The sequence below is a fragment of the Anser cygnoides genome, chromosome 20 (genome assembly GCF_040182565.1).
Source record: "Anser cygnoides isolate HZ-2024a breed goose chromosome 20, Taihu_goose_T2T_genome, whole genome shotgun sequence".
Classification (NCBI taxonomy): Eukaryota; Metazoa; Chordata; class Aves; order Anseriformes; family Anatidae; genus Anser; species Anser cygnoides.
Window position 1 is genome coordinate 2541443 of NC_089892.1, and position 17998 is coordinate 2559440.

Sequence of the window (17998 nt, forward strand, 5' to 3'; positions counted from 1 at the left end):
CAGCAAAAGAAATGGAATGAGAGCCTATTTAAAATTAGACAGAAGGCTTTCTCTTTTTTGAGCAAAATGCCGACATAGATTTTTACATAAGTACACAACATGTTGCTGAGATATTAGAGCTTTAAATGAAGTAAGGTTACCAGCTTCATGTAGGATAAAAGGCCTTTTATTTGCAGACTTTTGAGTTTAACGATAGGGCAAATTAACAGATGCTTCCTTTTCTTTGCTGAAGTAAAGTAAATCAAGAAGGACACATTTTCTAATGCTCAATCATATTAATTTTAAAAGCACTGATCTTACTGTTGGCACTAGCTTAGACTTCTCTAGTGCCAAATTTGGCAGTGGTGACAAGGGTTCACCAAAGCTCATCTGCTCTATGATCTCACAGAACTTGTTCCTCCCATTGCAAGAACATCCTTCCTCCTTTATCATTCTGAGGCATTCTAAGCAGTATTTGCCAGAAGACCCTAAGGTCAGCAAACTAGAGAGAAAAAAATGCTGACACTCTCATCTTCCTTATAATATTATGAGCTTTCTTGGGACTGCTGGTATGCAAGATCATTATGTGTAACGACATGTTTCTACACACACCTTGTTCCTGTGGGATGAGCCTTGCGGGAGAGCAGCAGGGATCACAGCTTTGGTGTCTTCAGAAAGGGGACTCAAGCTGCAAACTCGCCACCAGCGTCCTGCAATAGGTCAGGAAACCGTCAGTGTCCTGACACAGGTCAGAACTGCAGTAATGCCTGAAACTTGAGGTGTGTTTCTCAGAAACGGTTATTTGCTTCAGGGCTGTTTTAATTCCCTCCTCATTTTGGACACCCACTTCAGCAGGGCCTCAGAAAGACACACGGAATGCACCAGCATATAACTCCTTAAACCGAGCGGTTAAAAGCAAAAACCCATGAATTTGCACGCTACTCCCAACTCTTCCTCTCACGCGAGACCCACCTTTACCTGCTAAGAACCAAGGGCTCCCATTCCCACCTCAACCTGAATGCGAGGCCAGGCTCAAACCTTCCTCCTCCCGCAGCGCCCACCCCTCAGGACACCCCCTTTCCTCACAGCTCCCCCTGCCCTCACACCCCTGCCTCCCGCGGCCGTTCATCTCCCTGCCTCACACCTCAGTTCCCCCGCTCCCTGCCTCTGAGGGACGGCCGGGCGGGGTACCAGGGCTCGGGGGCCGGGGTCGGTGCCACCCGGCCCCTCGCAGCACCGGAGAGCGGCGCTGAGGCGGCAGCGCGCGGCCCAACGGCAGCCATCGAACGCGCCGCGGCCCCACCCAGGTGGCGGCCACCCCCGGGACAGGGCGGGACGGGGCGGGACGGGACCGGGGGTGCCCGGGCCAGCGGCTGAGGGGAGGCGGCAACGGCCATGGCGGACTGCGAGATGGGGTCGGTGCCCAAGGCGCCGCGGCATCGAGGTAACTGCGGGGCGGCGGCGGTAGGGGAGCGCGGCCCCCTTTCGGTTTTCTGCTTCGATTTTTTTATTATGATTTTACTTTTTTTTTCCCCCCCGTTTGTCGCTGAGCGAAGTTCGCAGGCCGAAGTTAGCGGCTCAGAAGAGCCTCGCCGCCCCGGGGCAGCCCCCGCTCCCCTCAGCCCGGGCGGCCCCGCGGCCTCCCGCAGCCCCCTCCCGGCTCCCCTCAGCGGGGCTCGGGTCGCCGAGGCACGAAGCGGAGCGGGCACACGGGAGCGGAGCCGGCAGCCGCGGTCCCCGAGGAGCCCCAGAGGGCCTGGGGACGGCCTGTTTACACCGTCAGTAAACCCTCTGCACTGCACTGAACTTGCGCTTCAGGGAAGCAAAAAAAACCCCAAACAGTAGCGTTTTTATGGCACGGTCAGGTGTCGGTGTGCTAAATGATGTTGTCTCGCAGGTGTTGCGCTCAAATTATGCAACTGGTGGTTTCTCTCACCGAAAGCTGGAGCGTTTTCCTGTTATTTTCGTGGTGTTCACGAGCAGACTGCTGAAGAGTGGTGAATTAGTTTAACTTTTGTCAGCTGCAACTAGAGAAGGAAGCACATGTGTGAGATCCCCCTACGTACAACGGCTTTGGCTAGCCAGTCCGCGTTGTTGTATAAATAACCGTAGATCTATGTGGGCCCGGTGCCTGATGGCACACGTTTTGTTCTCGTATCCGTGCAGAGGACTTGCATTTCATTCCGTAGGTATGTTGGTTATTAATACCAAACAGCGGTTGCTCTGACCCTAGCCTCATGTGGGCTCTGCCAGCCCTTCCTTGCCTTGCTACTGGTGTTTCTTCTGTGGCGCTGTGGTGTGCTGTGTTGTTCTGGAGGCTAAGGCTGGCCAGCAATTATTTTTGTCATGATAAAGTATCTACAGAGCAAGTAGGCAATAGACGTAATTTCAGTTAATGAGACATAATGATTTTGGCTGTTTTCCTTGTGAAAAGCTTTTAAATGCTCTGAAAAAAACCTGCTTAGTTCTCATTGAAAGTAGCAGTCACTGTTTGCTAATTAGCAAACCTTGGAATAACCGTCACGTAATAACAGTACTGAGTCATTCTCATATTGCCCTGGATTTCAGAGTAGCAGCGTGAAAGTGGAAGTGCCCATCTGGCGCTACAAGCCCTGTGTTCAGTCCAGTTCATTTCCTGCGTGCGTTCTGTTGTAAGTCTGGTGGCGTGTTTGTACGGCTGCGGAGGAAGGTCCTTTCCCACCACAGTATCTGGAAGTCGTACAATCATTAAGGTTGGAAAAGACCTCAGGTCCAACAGTCCCCCTACCCCGCTATCACCCACTAGACCACGTCCCTAAGCAACAGGTCCAACCTTCCCTTGAACACCCCGGGGACGGTGACTCCACCACCTCCCCGGGCAACCCAGTCGTACACATTCTTGCGATTGGACAGGGATGCCTTTGTTCAGTTTGTGTGTGTTCAGTTTCTGCAGAAGAGAATAGATCTCCAGTGAAGGGCATGCCACACCTAAAGCAGTAGTAGTAGAACTTCGCCCTTTCATCTCAGTTCCTGGCACTAATTGTTTGTTATAAATTGCTAATACTGTTTGATGAGCTAAGTGATGATTCCTGGTTACAGCAGCAGTAACTGTTCCAGTCAGCCTTAAAGGGGTCCAAGGCTAATTCAATTAAAATATTTTTCTTTTTTTTTTTTACCTTGTGGTTTATTTCTTAAAGATATACATAATTTATTGCAGACTGTCCACAAATAAGATTCTTTGATTAAATTCAGGTCTGAGTTTTGAGTATCTTGATAGCAAAAGAGCAAGACTATTGTTAGAGTCTGGAAGAAGTGGATAACATTTGAAGTGAAGCTGTGGGGCATATGATAGTGCTCAGCACTTGGGAGAATCAAGCAGGAAAGAAGACAAGTTGAGAAGCTAGAGTCACTGGAAGTTAAAAAAAAAAAAAGGACTTTGTGATGTTGAATAATGTGGTTTTTTCTTTTTTCTTTTTTTTTTTCCCCTTGGAAGGAGTAAATTGTATCTCCCCTTTATGAGTTTAATCATATAACAGTATCAGAAATCTCACATAGGGAGTGTGTCAAGAAGCAGAACCCAGTTTTCTAGCGTTCCCAAGCAGAACTCTCACTACAAAACCAATTTTCCTTATTTCTCATTCTGGCTCTCTTTAGCTGATCTTGAATTCTACAGATGCAGCTAAGAAATTAGACAGGCCTTTTTATTGTTGCTTTGCCTCGGGATCACAAAATACACTGCAAGTCTGTCTTCAGTAGTTCTGTAGTTGTTTTACAGGCATTTTATGAAAAGAGCAGCTCCCCGAGCTGTTCCTTGTCACTGCCTGCCAAAACAAAGACACATTTTATCTCCACTGAAGGGTGCCTGTATGGAATGGGTGAAAGCAAAAAGCGAAGGAGGGCTGGGAGGAAGTCTGCTGTAAGCCAGCACTTTGCGTTGTGCAAAATCTTTCTTTTTTTTCAGCAGGTTGGGTGATCAGGGATACGTATCATGCGCAAGAGATGCAGCTGAGGCTGTGCGTTCCACCTGCACCGTCTGTCAGTCTCATTTCGGTGCTGTTGAACTTGCTGCTAGGTAGAGTGCTGTGTCGATGGGTCTGACTGAGAGTGTCCGACAAGTGGCCAGTTGCTGAAGTTATCCAGATCCCACGCATGAGATGTTCAAAAATGGCAATAATAAGCTCATTGCATAGATTCCAAACATGCTTCCTGTATTTCATGCAGTTTTTCATGAGACAGCGTTTCACATGTTGTGAAATATAACGGCTGATTGGACAATTATTTTTGCTCAATAAAATGTGCTTACTTGAGATCTTGAAATTGTACAGTATTTGAATTGTAACTTCCACCTTTGGGTGCATCAGGGAAGCAAATGTACAAATACTTTTTTTAACTGTGTGGTTCAAGTAAGAGCAGATAATTGGTGTGGTGAAGCTTTGATGTTAAGCTGTAGAGTAGAACTGAAGCAGGATCCTCAGCTCCTTTAGGTTTATGCAAGTTAGTAAATGAAAGAGAGAGGGAAACTTTTCTTCCTTAATCAATGTGGACTTTTTTTATGGTTTTAGGTTAGCTAATACCTTGTTGCAAAGTTAGAGGTAATTTTCCCTTCAGTAGTGAGTTTTCAGACGTTGCTTAATGCTGACAGCTACCTATACAATACGTATCGCGGTGAAGTAACCCAGGTAATGCATTGCTGTGGCTTTCTCAGAAGACCTGGAAATGACTCCTCTAATCTGGCATTTCCATTCCGTAACAGGAAATTGCAGGGCAGTATCTTTAGGTAACTTTCCACACACAATATGACATGCCTCCTTGAGGGTTATTACACTGACATGTGAAAGGGATACGAATTAGAGATAAGATACCTGTGGCCTTCAGGTCTGAGTAACTTCGTCGAGTTGAAGATACCACGTGAGACAAAAGTTACTCTTCACCACTTCCATATTCTGGCTTACTTGAAGGGCTCAATGGCAGAAGGGCGCACAATCTGCGGAAAAGAGGAATGGAAACTTTGATATCGGTTCCCAGTTATTTTGATGACTTCTGTAACTTCAGTCAAATGTTGTGGATCTGAATTTGCAAAGCATACGCTATTCTTTGCTTTCAGGGTTATCTTATGACTCATCTGTCTCACTTCCCTCTTTATCCAAGGCTGAATTCAATTGTGGGCACCACAAAGTGCTTATGCCTGTAACTGGAATTGTTAGAATTTTTCAAAGTCAAGATCTTGCTTTATAACAAAATGGGTTCTGCCCAGAATAACTGTTAGGGTAGAGACTTGGAGACTGACTTATTTCTTACCGTTGGCAAGTTTTGTTGGAGAAATTGAATTTTAATTGTTTCTGGTGAGTACAGGGCAGAATTTATTGTATAATTCCAGGTAGAACTAAACAGAAACTTGCAGATTCTTTAATGCAATTTTTGTGCTAAGCAAGCCGCTGAATGCAGTGCAGTAGATAACGACTCCACACCTTCTGTGGTGTTGATCAAGTTAGGATAATGATCACGGACCTGCAGCACTGTAAAGGTGTATTTACAGTTCAGCAAAATTGGGAAGAGTGACCCCAAAGCAACTTTCTTTCATCTAAATGTGAACTGTGTGTTTCTGAGCTTTGCAGGTATTTCTTGGCAGTGTACCTTTGGCTTTTTAGCAGCTGGGGTGAGAGCGATGGATGTCAGTATCTGCGTAGCAGGAATGTGAGCGTTGCGTGTTTCACCCTGGGATGTCGCCCCTTGGCAGTGGGCTCCTGGCAGCCTGTTAGGAGTCTTAACTGGCAGGAAGGGAAACTTCCTATAGCTTCATGAATGCTTGACAACAAGTCATGGCATGTTGCTTTTTTTAGCTGTATAGTATTTGATACCACTAGCTCTTGTTCTTTGGTGCTTCTAGAAGTACCTTCAGTTGGTGTCATTCACGACAGAGCACCAGCATGCCTATTTTCTAAGCAATAGGAGTCTTTGGACAAGAAATGTTTTACAGAGACCTTATTTCACGTTCAGGTAGTCTTTCACTACCTCTTATCCTACTTCCTAGATCAAGCAATACTGAGAATGCAGGTTTTCTCAGATCTGCATCTATGGCAATTGGAATATAAACCAAATTTTAAATGTCCTGTTGGGCCACAGGGTATTTTAAGCTCACTTATTATGAAGCAAGTGTTGCTCTGACTTCTTTAGCTGCTAAAGGAACAGGATTTCTACTGCTGCCTGTATGTCATTCTGCTAGAGAATGCTGAGGAAGAAGGAAGCATTTGAGAGCCTGTATTGATATCTGTTAGCTCCAGGTGTGGGTGTGAAAGTGCATACTTAATTCTGCATAAATGTGACTTGAACCGCATCCTGCCTTCTGCTACCTTGCGCGACTTGAGAGCAGTGCAAATGAAAGCAGAATTTGGCTTTTAATTTGACTTGATCTAAAACTAATGAGTTTGGCCATAGGAGTAGTGTTAGCAGTGACTTACTTCAAGGACTGTTCAAAGTAAATATCCCAGCGTAGGTGCTCTCCTTAGCAAGCACTCTTTGTTTTAAAACTCTGAAAATTTCTGCTCTTTTCTTCCAGATGACTCCAATGCTGGCCTTGGTGTGTGTGGATGGATTCTGGTGATCATTTCTTATATTTTCACCCTTGTTACATTTCCCATATCGATCTGGATGTGCATCAAGGTAAAATTTTCCACTGCTAAGTTGGATTAAAACTTCAAGCAATACAGTTGCTTCCCAGTGGTTATTATTGTTCACTATTATATTTATTTATTTTAAAAATAAATGAATCTATTCTGTCTTGGACTATAGCAGAAACATTTCTGTTTGTTAATCTTCAAATCAAAAAGTGCTATTACAGCGCTTAGTCAAAATGATTTTTGCACGGGCATCTTTACTATGTCTACCCAGTTGTCATTTGTATATAAGCTAGTTGGGATATCAGAATAATTTGTAAGAACTCATAATTACTCTTGGAGGGTTGTTTTTTGTTTGTTTGTTTGTTGTTTTCTTGTTTTTTTGTTGTTTTTTAGTTTTAAGATGTCTATATATGTGTGTGTGTGTACATATGAAGTATATAAATATGTGCATATATATGCATGGGTGTACGTGACAGATTCTTAGAGAATGTGTCATTGTGATCACCTCGAGCTTGATGTTTCCAGACCTGAGGGAATAACTCCTGCTTTGTTTTCCCCAAAATACCCCATCAGAATTAGAATTGGACAATCTCTGCTGGGTCACATCTACTGTGCTTTGTTTTCCTGTTGCCAGGATATTCCTGATGGCTGCTTTCAGTGCTTGGTCTTGCCCACATGAAGTGTTGTTGCTTCTGCTATTGACAGATGGTGCTATAGTCTGAAGAATATTTCTTCTGGAATATTTTTCTTATTGTTCCTTTTTCTGTTTGCTTTTTGAAAGTAAGGGTTAGGCTAAAACTCTCAAAAGCACCCAGTATAGAAATGAAATGTGATGCATATTAGATAAGAGACTTAAGACTGTCTTAGGCTGGTGTATATTTGGTTTGTAATCCATGATACGGCTTCTGGAAACTCCTGCATGACATCCAACTATTTATTACAGGTTGTAAAGGAATATGAGCGAGCCATCATCTTCAGACTTGGACGCATCTTAAAAGGCGGAGCAAAGGGACCGGGTATGTCCTGGAGAGCGTTCTTAATATTTGTTCTAATTGAGTCATTGGCAAAATAATAGCTGTCTGGAGACATGGAGTTAGACTGGTGAATGGGTTTCTCAAGCATTTTGTAACTTCAGTGACAAGATCGGATATTTATACAGGGAAGGTAGTTAATTAATTATCTGTGAACCTTACCCAGATCTCCTTAGTTAATGCATGGCCTTCAAGTAGAATTAAAACCACAGAATATCAAGTGAGGAATAATAGCATCAAGTGTGCCATCTTAAAAACAAAAGTTTTGCATTTCAGTTAAAGCCCAAATGGTTTGAAAGCCATAGCATTCTTCAAAAGAAATAGAAGCAATTAAACTATATGTTAATTTTGAAAAGTTTTCTATGTGTATTAGAAATTATCATGAGAAAGAATTTGTTTTTCAGCTATTGCTCCTGATGCTCAAAGTGATTGAAAGGGGCAATAACTTCTTCCTTCATTTTAATCTAGATTTTGGGATATTTTCATAGTGCTGTAATGTTGAAGAAATAGTGATCCACCAGAACAAAAGGAGGTTGATAGTTTCTACCTGCCAGAATTAGGCCCCACAAGTAACTATGTGGGACAAGGTTTGAAAAGTAGCTCTTAACAGGTCTGTTGTTTTTTGTTTAGTTTTTGGGTTGGGTTGGTTTGGGGGGGTTTTGTTATTGCTTTTCTTTTTCAAAATGTTAAAGCTCTTTAAATAAGTTAGAGCTGAATAAATTAAAGCTTCTCAGCATATTTTTCTTAAAATCTTATCCTGGCATGAAAGCCACTAGTGAACATGCTGCTGAGCTCGTTATGAAGAGGGCTATACAGCTACAGTGACTGGACTGAAGCTTATTTCTGTAGCTAGTGCCATCTATTTTAATGACCCATTTTTGCATCCTGTCCAATGGATCTTGTTGTACAGGTATGTTTTTTGTCCTGCCCTGCACAGACAGCTTCATCAAAGTCGATATGAGGACCGTCTCTTTTGATATTCCACCCCAAGAGGTATGTTTGCAATTGCCTTTGTACCTGCTAAAATGTTTTTCCTTTGTTTTTCCTTTCCTCCGCTCAGTATTGGGTAGCATGTAGTTTTCATGTAGATTTCTTGCTTCTATTTTGTACAAGGAAAATGTATTGCAAAGAATACGTGTTAAGTGGTATTACTAAAGGCCATGAGAGAAGATCCCTGAAAGAAAACAAATTATGCTGTCCTCTAAGGAGCAAATAAGATAACTTAATACTGCCTAAGAGCTAGAATGGGAGAGGTTTAGAATCAGGACTAACAGACTTCACGCAGCATTCTCTAGTCATTTCTGCGCAATCTGAATGACTTCCAAAAGAAGCAGTGATCTTTTCTTTGCCAATTAATCTAGTTGTATGAAGTAGCTAAAATAATGGCATGAAATTATTGCCAAAAGCTAATAATAGAAACTTAAGGTGATGGTCCACTCTCTTACATGGGTTTTGTGTATGCGCTGCTTCTGTGTCCTGCTACATACAGGAACATATGAAGGTGTACTACACCTAATGTCATCTGGTATCTTCCAGTTTGGAGGCTTTAAAGTACAAAAAGTTTCTCGTAATTTCTTGTCTGTTGTTACTTGGACATCTTAATCTCATAGCAGGATCTCTGAATAGCAGCGAGCTAGCTGAACTAAGTGATGCCAACAGATAGCAAAAGAACAAAAAACTAGCCTTCTAAAAATGTCATTGAACAATTGTATGTTTCTGTTATAACTGTATCCTCTATGTATCTGGTATGTTTTGCAAGACAAAGATACTTGACGCAACCTGTCTGGTGCATCTGTTTCCTGTCGTGTTTGCCAGCCAGTTTATTTCTCATCATTAGTTGTAGATTTAGACAGATGGCAGCTGTCATAGCATACTCGAAAGGGTAATTGGTAGAAACCTAATCAATGGCAGGCATAATGTGCTTGCAGCTGCAGATGTACCATTAGTGAAGTTCTACGTTTTTTCTTTTGACTTGATTAAATTATGCTTGGGGTTCAGGTTTGCTTGTTTTCAGTAGGTGAAAGCAAAAATATATTTTTATTTGTACATGATTTCTGTCCACGCTACTCATTCTTTGTTTTCACATGCTATTATGAAAAGCCTGCTAACATAGATTGTGGAAGCACAAAACTGGTAACTCTTGAAGGTTAAGTATCGCACTCCCCCCTCTCTTGTCAAATAACAAGATCCTAATCTTCTAACATGGAATTAGAACACCTCTTCTCATGGCCATGTGCATTATTTCAGTATCTTTCTAACTAAACTCTAAAATATAATTAATATTAACAATAGCTTCTTTATCACGTACCCTCTTTTAAACTGTCAGTAATATCTGTCTTTATCTGTGCATGTACATCTTTTGTTTAACATACAGGTGCTAAATTCAGTAAATCACTTGAATCTAGCTCTGAGAATATTCACAAGTTTGATTTTTCTCTACAACTTGTCTAGAAATCACCACATATCACCACTTATCATTTAGTAATATAAGGTGGCATTTCAATCAGAAGCACCTCCAAGAAGGGAAATGAACTGCTAGATAAAAACGTTTCTGATGAAATATAGAACTAAGGCTGACAGCTATGCAGCTGAAATGTATTGCTTTTGGGCAGGCAAAAACAACGTTGTAAGTAGCTAGACATAATTCAGTCAAACCTTACAGTGTTTTCTAAAATATCTCATGGGTGTGGCCCTTTGTTTCCCTGGGCTGTGTGATACACTGACATCTTTCATTTACAAAGCTTTTGCGATTCAATAAACTAACTTACAGGGTCACTGCGGTGTTAGAGTCTCTGTCATTGGCTGTCCCTGTGGAATAATCACTGAATTGCCTTCAGCTGCGGTCACACCTGTAGAACGGGAAACTCTCATTTGTGCTCTTCCTTCAGAAGTATACAGAATACACTTCAGAATACACTTCCTCTTCCCTCACCTACTTTTTAAACAGGTTGCCTGTTTTGCCCTTGTTTTATAAGCTGACACACCTGCACAAATGCGCCTGCTAAATCTTCAGTCTTGTGACTGAAGTTAAATACAGGTAAAAATCTCATATATCCTATATTTGGAATGATACTTACTGGCCTATTGTTCCCTGTACAGAAACATAAAATGAGCCCCTCTCAAAAATGTTTCTAGGGTGTGGTCTTAACTAGAGTGCTTGAACACTTTTTGAATGAAATGGTCCAATATTTCTCTCTCTGCATTTAAACAAAATAACTTTTGGATTGCTAATGTTCTTGGAGCCTGTTAGCGTGGTCCTACATTATGCATACCTCTTGTGTTCCTCTACAATCTGCCACTTTTATACACTTGGTATTATAAGCCTCACTGAAATGGGGTGGTTTTTGGTTGTGGTTTTTATTTACTTTTATATATATATATATATATATTTTTTATTTTTTTTTTTTGCTACCTGGATATGATACATTGTTAGTTTCAGCGTAACAGGTTAAAATTGCCCAGGTAAAAGCATGTGTGTTCTGATGCAAATTATTCCTGGATTTTTTGTTTGTTTGTTTCTTATGAGTTGCAAATCCCTCTGAGTTTGAACAATTGAGTTTGAAAAAACATAAGGGCAAAATTAATGGAATTCATTTTTCAGTGAGGAGTGTTCCATTACCATATTTAGTCTTAGCTTGACAGAGCTATGCGGGAAGGTTTGTGCCTCGGTATGTAGACATGTTTATATGTACCATACATGTATAAGACCTATGGGTTTTATGATAATTGCTTTACCCTGGAAAAAAGTAGGCATTTACCCAGTAAAACAAATCTGTAATTATCATTATGTTCAATAAGTATATGCTTAATTATTATATGCTTCTCCCATTGCTTTTTAGATCTTGACCAAGGACTCTGTGACAGTTAGTGTAGATGGAGTGGTTTATTACAGAGTTCAGAACGCTACCCTTGCTGTAGCAAATGTCACAAATGCTGGCTCAGCCACGCGTCTTTTAGCACAGACTACCTTGAGGAATGTTCTGGGGACCAAAAACCTCTCTCAGATTCTCTCTGATCGTGAAGAAATTGCACACAGCATGCAGGTATGAGCAACTTTATCTAAGCAATCCATTACGCAATCAGTTATGCAGTAATCCCATGGATAACTTACATGTCGGGATTTTTTTTTACCTTGTAAGTGATAAGCCAAGTTTTGATTTGGAGCTTTAGGCAAAACCCTATCAACAACTATTGGGATGGCATTCAGTCTAATAGAAATGAGTGAGTACAAGAATAATGGACCAGTGGGGCTAATAAATGGGAATGAGGAATTCATGAGAGGAAGCGTTTTCTGGATTGTTATACTCTGCTGTTGAAGGAAATTACACCACAGACTTCCTTTCGTAAAGCTTTTTCAATTCCTTTCATAAAGCTCTGCTTTAAGTAGTTGTTTAGAACAGTTGTGCTTTTACAGTTATCAAAGCATACCATAAATACTAAAATCATTAAATAGACAGTCTAGGAATTCTCATACAGTTCATTTGGCTTGATAGTCTTTCTTCAAATTTGGACATTTGTTTGCAGCCAGGTAGATGGCTTAAGTTAATTGTCATACTTTAAATAGGTTACGCTTGATGACGCAACAAATGATTGGGGCATTAAGGTGGAACGTGTGGAGATCAAGGATGTGAAATTACCTGTACAGCTGCAGAGAGCAATGGCTGCAGAAGCAGAAGCTGCCCGGGAGGCAAGAGCTAAGGTAATAACATCAATATGCGGGCTTGGATTTATTTTATATATATATGTATCTTTTTCCTTCATAAATAACTTAATGTTATTCCAATTCTTTACTACACTCCGAGACCACATCTTAAACAGAACAACTTTGAGCACTGACGTGCACCAATAACTTCAGTAACTTACCTGTTAAAAGTGCTATTCACCTATCTAGCTGTCCTTTACAAATACTCAGAATATATTGTCCTAATGCAGAAGAGCCTTGCTTGTAAAGAAATGCACGACCGCATATCTGTTCCTAATGAGCACATTTAAAAAATAATGAGGGAATAAAAAGGTATTTCCCCAGTAAAGAACCACGCTATTCATCTGTCAAGCCCTTTTCAGAGAGATGTATGAGGAGTACGTTCTGTTTTTAGGAGGCAGTGCTGAAAGAAGCACAAAAGCAGGGATTTTCTGAAAATACAACAAATTCAACATGTTGCATTTTCAGGACTTAACACTGCCAATTTTTGTAAATGGAATGGAAAAGAGGCATACAGGGCCTTGAAGGCAAACAGAAGTAGCTTATATCTAAGGGAGAGAAAAGGCAGAACCAGTGAAAGAAGACAGTAAGGGGAGGTCACTTGATCAAAGTGATAAGCGATATCTTTTATTTATGACTTAAGGCTGAAGTCATCTGGCAAACTTATAGTTTATCATTCTGTCAGAATTAATTCCATTTAATTAATTCCATTTACAGGTAATTGCAGCTGAGGGTGAAATGAATGCTTCCAGGGCCCTGAAAGAGGCATCCATGGTTATCACAGAGTCACCCGCTGCCCTTCAGCTGCGCTACTTGCAGACTTTGACCACCATTGCTGCAGAAAAGAACTCCACCATCATCTTTCCATTGCCCATAGACATGCTGAAGGGCATCGTAAGCGCAAAAGGCTAGAGAGATACAGTGAGAAGAAGGAATTCTTTTTCTTTTGCTACAGTGAATGTTTGCAGCACTGAATTGTCTGTGTGTTACAGCTTAAGGCAATGTTAGCAGAGGGGATTTGTTGAGGAACCCTTTTGTTGTTATACTGTGTGATAAAATGCATATGCAATGTTTGTGAATATGGACAATAAAAATACTTGAAACTGAAAATCTCTCCAAGTTAGTAAAAGCAGGTTGTGATCTTAAATAAACATGTATCCATACTATACTAGATGAGAAAACTATATCCTATAATCTGTTATAGGATATTATGCTATAATCTATTCTATAATGCTATTTTCAACAAGTATATAAAACCATTTGTGGTGAAGATGGGGAGGTGATCCAACACTTGGAAAGAGAAGTATTCCTTTTAATAAAAGGGTCTGTAGTCCTGTAAAGGAAGTGAAACAGCTTTAACTGCACTCTCTTAGAGTGCAGCTATATGTGATGAAGTCATCTTGACTGTTGTCATATGGATTTGTTCTCTAGCTTACACTAGGAGAAAGAAGAGAATTTGACATAGGAGTGAGAATACTGGGTACTTCTAAAAATCAGGCTCATGCTAAGGTAGTCCCCCATTTGTGAGAAACCATTATTAGCCAATGTTCCTGAAATTCACAGATTCACAGATTTCTCTAGGTTGGAAGAGACCTCAAGATCATCGAGTCCAACCTCCGACCTAACACTAAGTACTCCACTAAACCATATCCCTAAGCTCTACATCTAAACGTCTTTTAAAGACCTCCAGGGATGGTGACTCCACCACCTCCCTGGGCAGCCTGTTCCAATGCTTAATAACCCTTTCGGTAAAGAAGTACTTCCTAACATCCAACCTAAAACTCCCCTGTCGCAACTTTAGCCCATTCCCCCTCGTCCTGTCACCAGGCACGTGGGAGAATAGACCAACCCCCACCTCTCTACAGCCTCCTTTCAGGTAACTGTAGAGAGCGATGAGGTCGGCCCTGAGCCTCCTCTTCTCCAGGCTGAACAAGCCCAGCTCCCTCAGCCGCTCCTCGTAAGACTTGTTCTCCAGACCCCTCACAAGCTTGGTCGCCCTTCTCTGGACTCGCTCGAGCACGTCCATGTCCTTCCTGTAGCGAGGGGCCCAAAACTGAACACAGTACTCGAGGTGCGGCCTCACCAGAGCCGAGTACAGGGGCACAATCACTTCCCTCGACCTGCTGGCCACACTGCTTCTTATACAGGCCAGGATGCCGTTGGCCTTCTTGGCCACCTGAGCACACTGCTGGCTCATATTCAGCCGACTATCCACCAATACTCCCAGGTCCTTCTCGGCCAGGCAGCTTTCCAGCCACTCATCTCCCAGCCTGTAGCTCTGCTTGGGGTTGTTGCAGCCCAGGTGCAGGACCCGGCACTTGGCCTTGTTGAACTTCATGCAGTTGACCTCAGCCCATCGCTCCAGCCTATCCAGATCCTCCTGCAGAGCCTTCCTGCCCTCGAGCAGATCGACACACGCACTTAGCTTGGTGTCATCTGCAAACTTACTGAGGGTGCACTGGACGCCCTCATCCAGATCATCAATAAAGGTATTAAAGAGGACCGGCCCCAGTACCGAGCCCTGGGGGACTCCACTAGTGACCGGCCTCCAACCAGATTTGACTCCATTCACCACAACTCTCTGGGCCCGGCCATCCAGCCAGTTTCTAACCCAGCGAAGCGTACGCCAGTCCAAGCCCCGAGCAGCCAGTTTCTTGAGGAGAATGTTGTGGGGAACGGTGTCAAAAGCCTTACTGAGGTCAAGGTAGACCACGTCCACAGCCTTTCCCTCATCCACCAAGCGCGTCACTTGGTCATAGAAGGAGATCAGGTTCGTCAAGCAGGACCTGCCTTTCATAAACCCATGCTGACTGGGCCTGATCGCCTGCTTGCCCTGCAAGTGCCGCGTGATGACCCTCAAGATAATCTGCTCCATGAGCTTCCCCGGCACTGAGGTCAAACTGACAGGCCTATAGTTCCCCGGGTCTGCCCTCCGGCCCTTCTTATAGATGGGCGTCACATTGGCTAGCCGCCAGTCAACCGGGACCTCCCCCGATAGCCAGGACTGCCGATAAATGATGGAAAGCGGCTTGGCCAGCTCCTCCGCCAGTTCTCTCAGTACCCTTGGGTGGATCCCATCCGGCCCCATCGACTTGCGCACATCCAAGCTCCGTAGTAGGTCGCCAACCATTTCCTCATGGATAGCGAAGGCCACATCCTGCTCCCCATCCCCTTCCACCAGCTCAGGGCACTGGGTGTCCGGAGAACAACCGGTATTGCCGCTAAAGACTGAGGCAAAGGCGGCATTAAGCACCTCAGCCTTTTCCTCATCCTTAGTAACTAGGTTTCCCCTCGCATCCAGTAAAGGATGGAGATTCTCCCTAGTCCTCCGTTTCGCGTTGATGTATTTGTAAAAGGATTTTTTGTTGTCTTTAACGGCAGTAGCCAGATTGAGCTCCAGATGAGCTTTGGCCTTTCTAATTTTCTCCCTGCACAGCCTCGCTACATCCTTGTAGTCCTCCTCAGTGGCCCGCCCTTTTCTCCAAAGATTATAAACCCTCTTTTTTCTGCTAAGCTCCAGCCGCAACTCTCTGTTGAGCCAGGCCGGTCTTCTTCCACGCCGGCTCATCTTTGGGCACGTGGGGACGGACCGCTCCTGTGCCATCACGATTTCCTTCTTGAGGAGCGCCCAGCCTTCCTGGACTCCTCTGCCCTTCAGAACCGCCTCCCAAGGGACTCGGCCAACCAGCGTCCTGAGCAGCTCAAAGTCAGCCCTCCGGAAGTCCAAGACAGCAGTTTTACTGGTCCCCTTCCTGGCCTCGCCAAGAATAGAGAACTCTACCATTTCGTGGTCACTCTGCCCCAGACAGCTTCCGACCACCACATCTCCCACCAGTCCTTCTCTGTTTGTGAAGAGAAGGTCTAGCGGGGCACCACCCCTGGTAGGTTCACTGACCAGCTGCATCAGGAAGCTATCTCCCACGCTCTCCAGAAACCTCCTAGACTGCTTTCTCTGTGCCGTGTTGTGTTTCCAGGATATGTCCGGGAAGTTGAAGTCCCCCACGAGGACAAGCGCCGACGATTTTGCAACTTCTGTCAGTTGCCTATAAAACTCCTCATCCGTCTCCTCATCCTGGTTCGGCGGTCTATAACAGACCCCCACCAGGATGCTAGCCTTGCCGGCCTTCCCGCGGATCCTAACCCACAGGGATTCAACCTTATCATTCCCAGCCTGGAGTTCCACAACATCAAAAGATTCTCTAATGTAGAGAGCCACGCCACCACCCCTTCTGTGCTGCCTGTCCCTCCTGAAGAGCCGATAGCCAGGCATTGCAGCACTCCAGTTGTGGGAGCGGTCCCACCACGTCTCCGTGATGGCAACCAAGTCGTAGCCTGCCTGCTGCACAATGGCTTCCAGCTCCTCCTGTTTGTTACCCATGCTGCGTGCATTAGTGTAGATGCACTTCAGCTGGGCCATCGCCTTCTTCCCCGGCCTAGCCATTGTTTCCCCCGGCACAGCTCCAACAAGCCTTGTTTGAGCCCCGTCCCCCTTCTTACCTAGTTTAAAGCTCTCTCTATGAGCCCCGCCAGCTCCTGGCCTAGGATCCGTTTTCCCCTTGGAGATAGAGACCCATCTGGGGCCATCAGGCCGGGTGCCGAGTAAAGCTCCCCATGGTGAAAAAACCCAAAATTTCTATGCTGGCACCAGCCTCTGAGCCACCTATTAACCACATGAGCTTTCCGTGTCCTCTCCGTGCCTCTCCCTTCCCCCGTAGGGATAGACGAAATGGAACTTTGCATCTCTGTTCTGCCACAGGGGAAGGCGTAGACATGCTGTAGTTAAGGATACAATATGCTTGCAGTTACTGATGGGCTGTTCAGTTGTTACGGTGTTGCACCTGTATAGATTTTTAACTCTTAGAAAAGTCACTGTGTCTGCCTTTATCTGTACATCTTCTCAAAAAATGATTAAAAGAAAAATAACCAAAGTCCTGACTCCTGTTGTAAATAGGCTTCCTTTTTTGACCTAACTTTAAACATACTTGAAACACTGCATTTTATTCAAGTCTAAAACCAAATACAAAGCAAATACAGTATCTTATTGGGGGGGTGCGGTGTTTAACAGAAGATTCTGTACTGCTTATATATTTAGCAAACGAGTGATTTACCTGTTGATGCTGATCTGAGCAGACTTGTGCTATTAGCTGTGATGCAAAGGCTTATACTTCATACCAGAAGCATAATCTTCAGTTCATGTAGTCTTGAGCTACAAGTCTGTTAAACTTTATTCATACTTTGCACCTGTGCAGTAAATGTAATTAAAGATTAAAATGAGGTAAGAATTAGCCTGCATGGCAGGGAGGTTCTTTAGGCTACCACTATCACCCAAGTTTGTCATCTGATCCTTAATTATTGGGAGATAAGAATGAAAACAAAAAGCTGAGATCAATTATTTAAATGCCCTTGTTCTCACACTGGCCAGCACAAAGTTTGTAACATATTTTTTTTTTTGATATCTGGGGTAATTTTGTCTCACTTAGCATGTTTAAGATAGCAAGCACTTACAAGGGCTTAAGTTAATTAGCACTGTTTCTTTTCAGCCTGTTTGCTGTGAACTTTTCTTTCCTCCTCTGTATTGAAAATCAATATACCCAGTTGCAGGTGTTGGTCAGTATTTCAGTTAATATAAGCTTGACTTTTGGCAGGGGAGTAAATACAGTGAACAAAGATGTAATAATTAGCATCATTGT

The 17998-nt window shown here is 43.5% G+C and overlaps 2 protein-coding genes across 3 annotated transcripts in view; one reads left to right on the forward strand and one right to left on the reverse strand.

Annotated features, from left to right (window-relative positions):
• Positions 1-1256, reverse strand: part of DAB2IP (DAB2 interacting protein) — a 226804-nt gene extending 225548 nt beyond the window's left edge. The window contains exons 1-2 of the mRNA XM_048056591.2: positions 1124-1256; positions 592-689 (exon numbers count right to left, since the gene is read on the reverse strand). The gene's annotated coding sequence lies outside the window, so the exon portion shown is untranslated. The remainder of the gene's footprint in view (positions 1-591; positions 690-1123) is intronic.
• A 14-nt stretch (positions 1257-1270) lies between these two features.
• Positions 1271-13418, forward strand: STOM (stomatin). 2 transcript variants are annotated; one of them, XM_048056764.2, is made up of 7 exons: positions 1271-1423; positions 6515-6618; positions 7519-7591; positions 8517-8599; positions 11446-11649; positions 12171-12305; positions 13026-13418. In XM_048056764.2, the coding sequence occupies exons 1-7, from the start codon at positions 1375-1377 to the stop codon at positions 13218-13220; spliced, it is 843 nt and encodes a 280-aa protein (XP_047912721.1). In that variant the 5' UTR covers positions 1271-1374; the 3' UTR covers positions 13221-13418. The 2 variants fall into 2 exon arrangements, with proteins under 2 accessions (XP_047912721.1, XP_013044179.1); XM_013188725.2 differs by lacking the exon at positions 1271-1423 and adding an exon at positions 2081-2168.
• Positions 13419-17998: the final 4580 nt, after the last annotated feature.

What these genes read in the sequence shown, in the direction of transcription:
- STOM (XM_013188725.2), top strand. Translation starts at nt 2,096, where the DNA reads ATGTGGGCCCGGTGCCTGATGGCACACGTTTTGTTCTCGTATCCGTGC. An exon ending in TTGATATTCCACCCCAAGAG is followed by an intron (nt 8,600 to 11,445) that starts GTATGTTTGCAA and finishes ATTGCTTTTTAG; the next exon opens with ATCTTGACCAAGGACTCTGT. An exon ending in CCCGGGAGGCAAGAGCTAAG is followed by an intron (nt 12,306 to 13,025) that starts GTAATAACATCA and finishes TTCCATTTACAG; the next exon opens with GTAATTGCAGCTGAGGGTGA.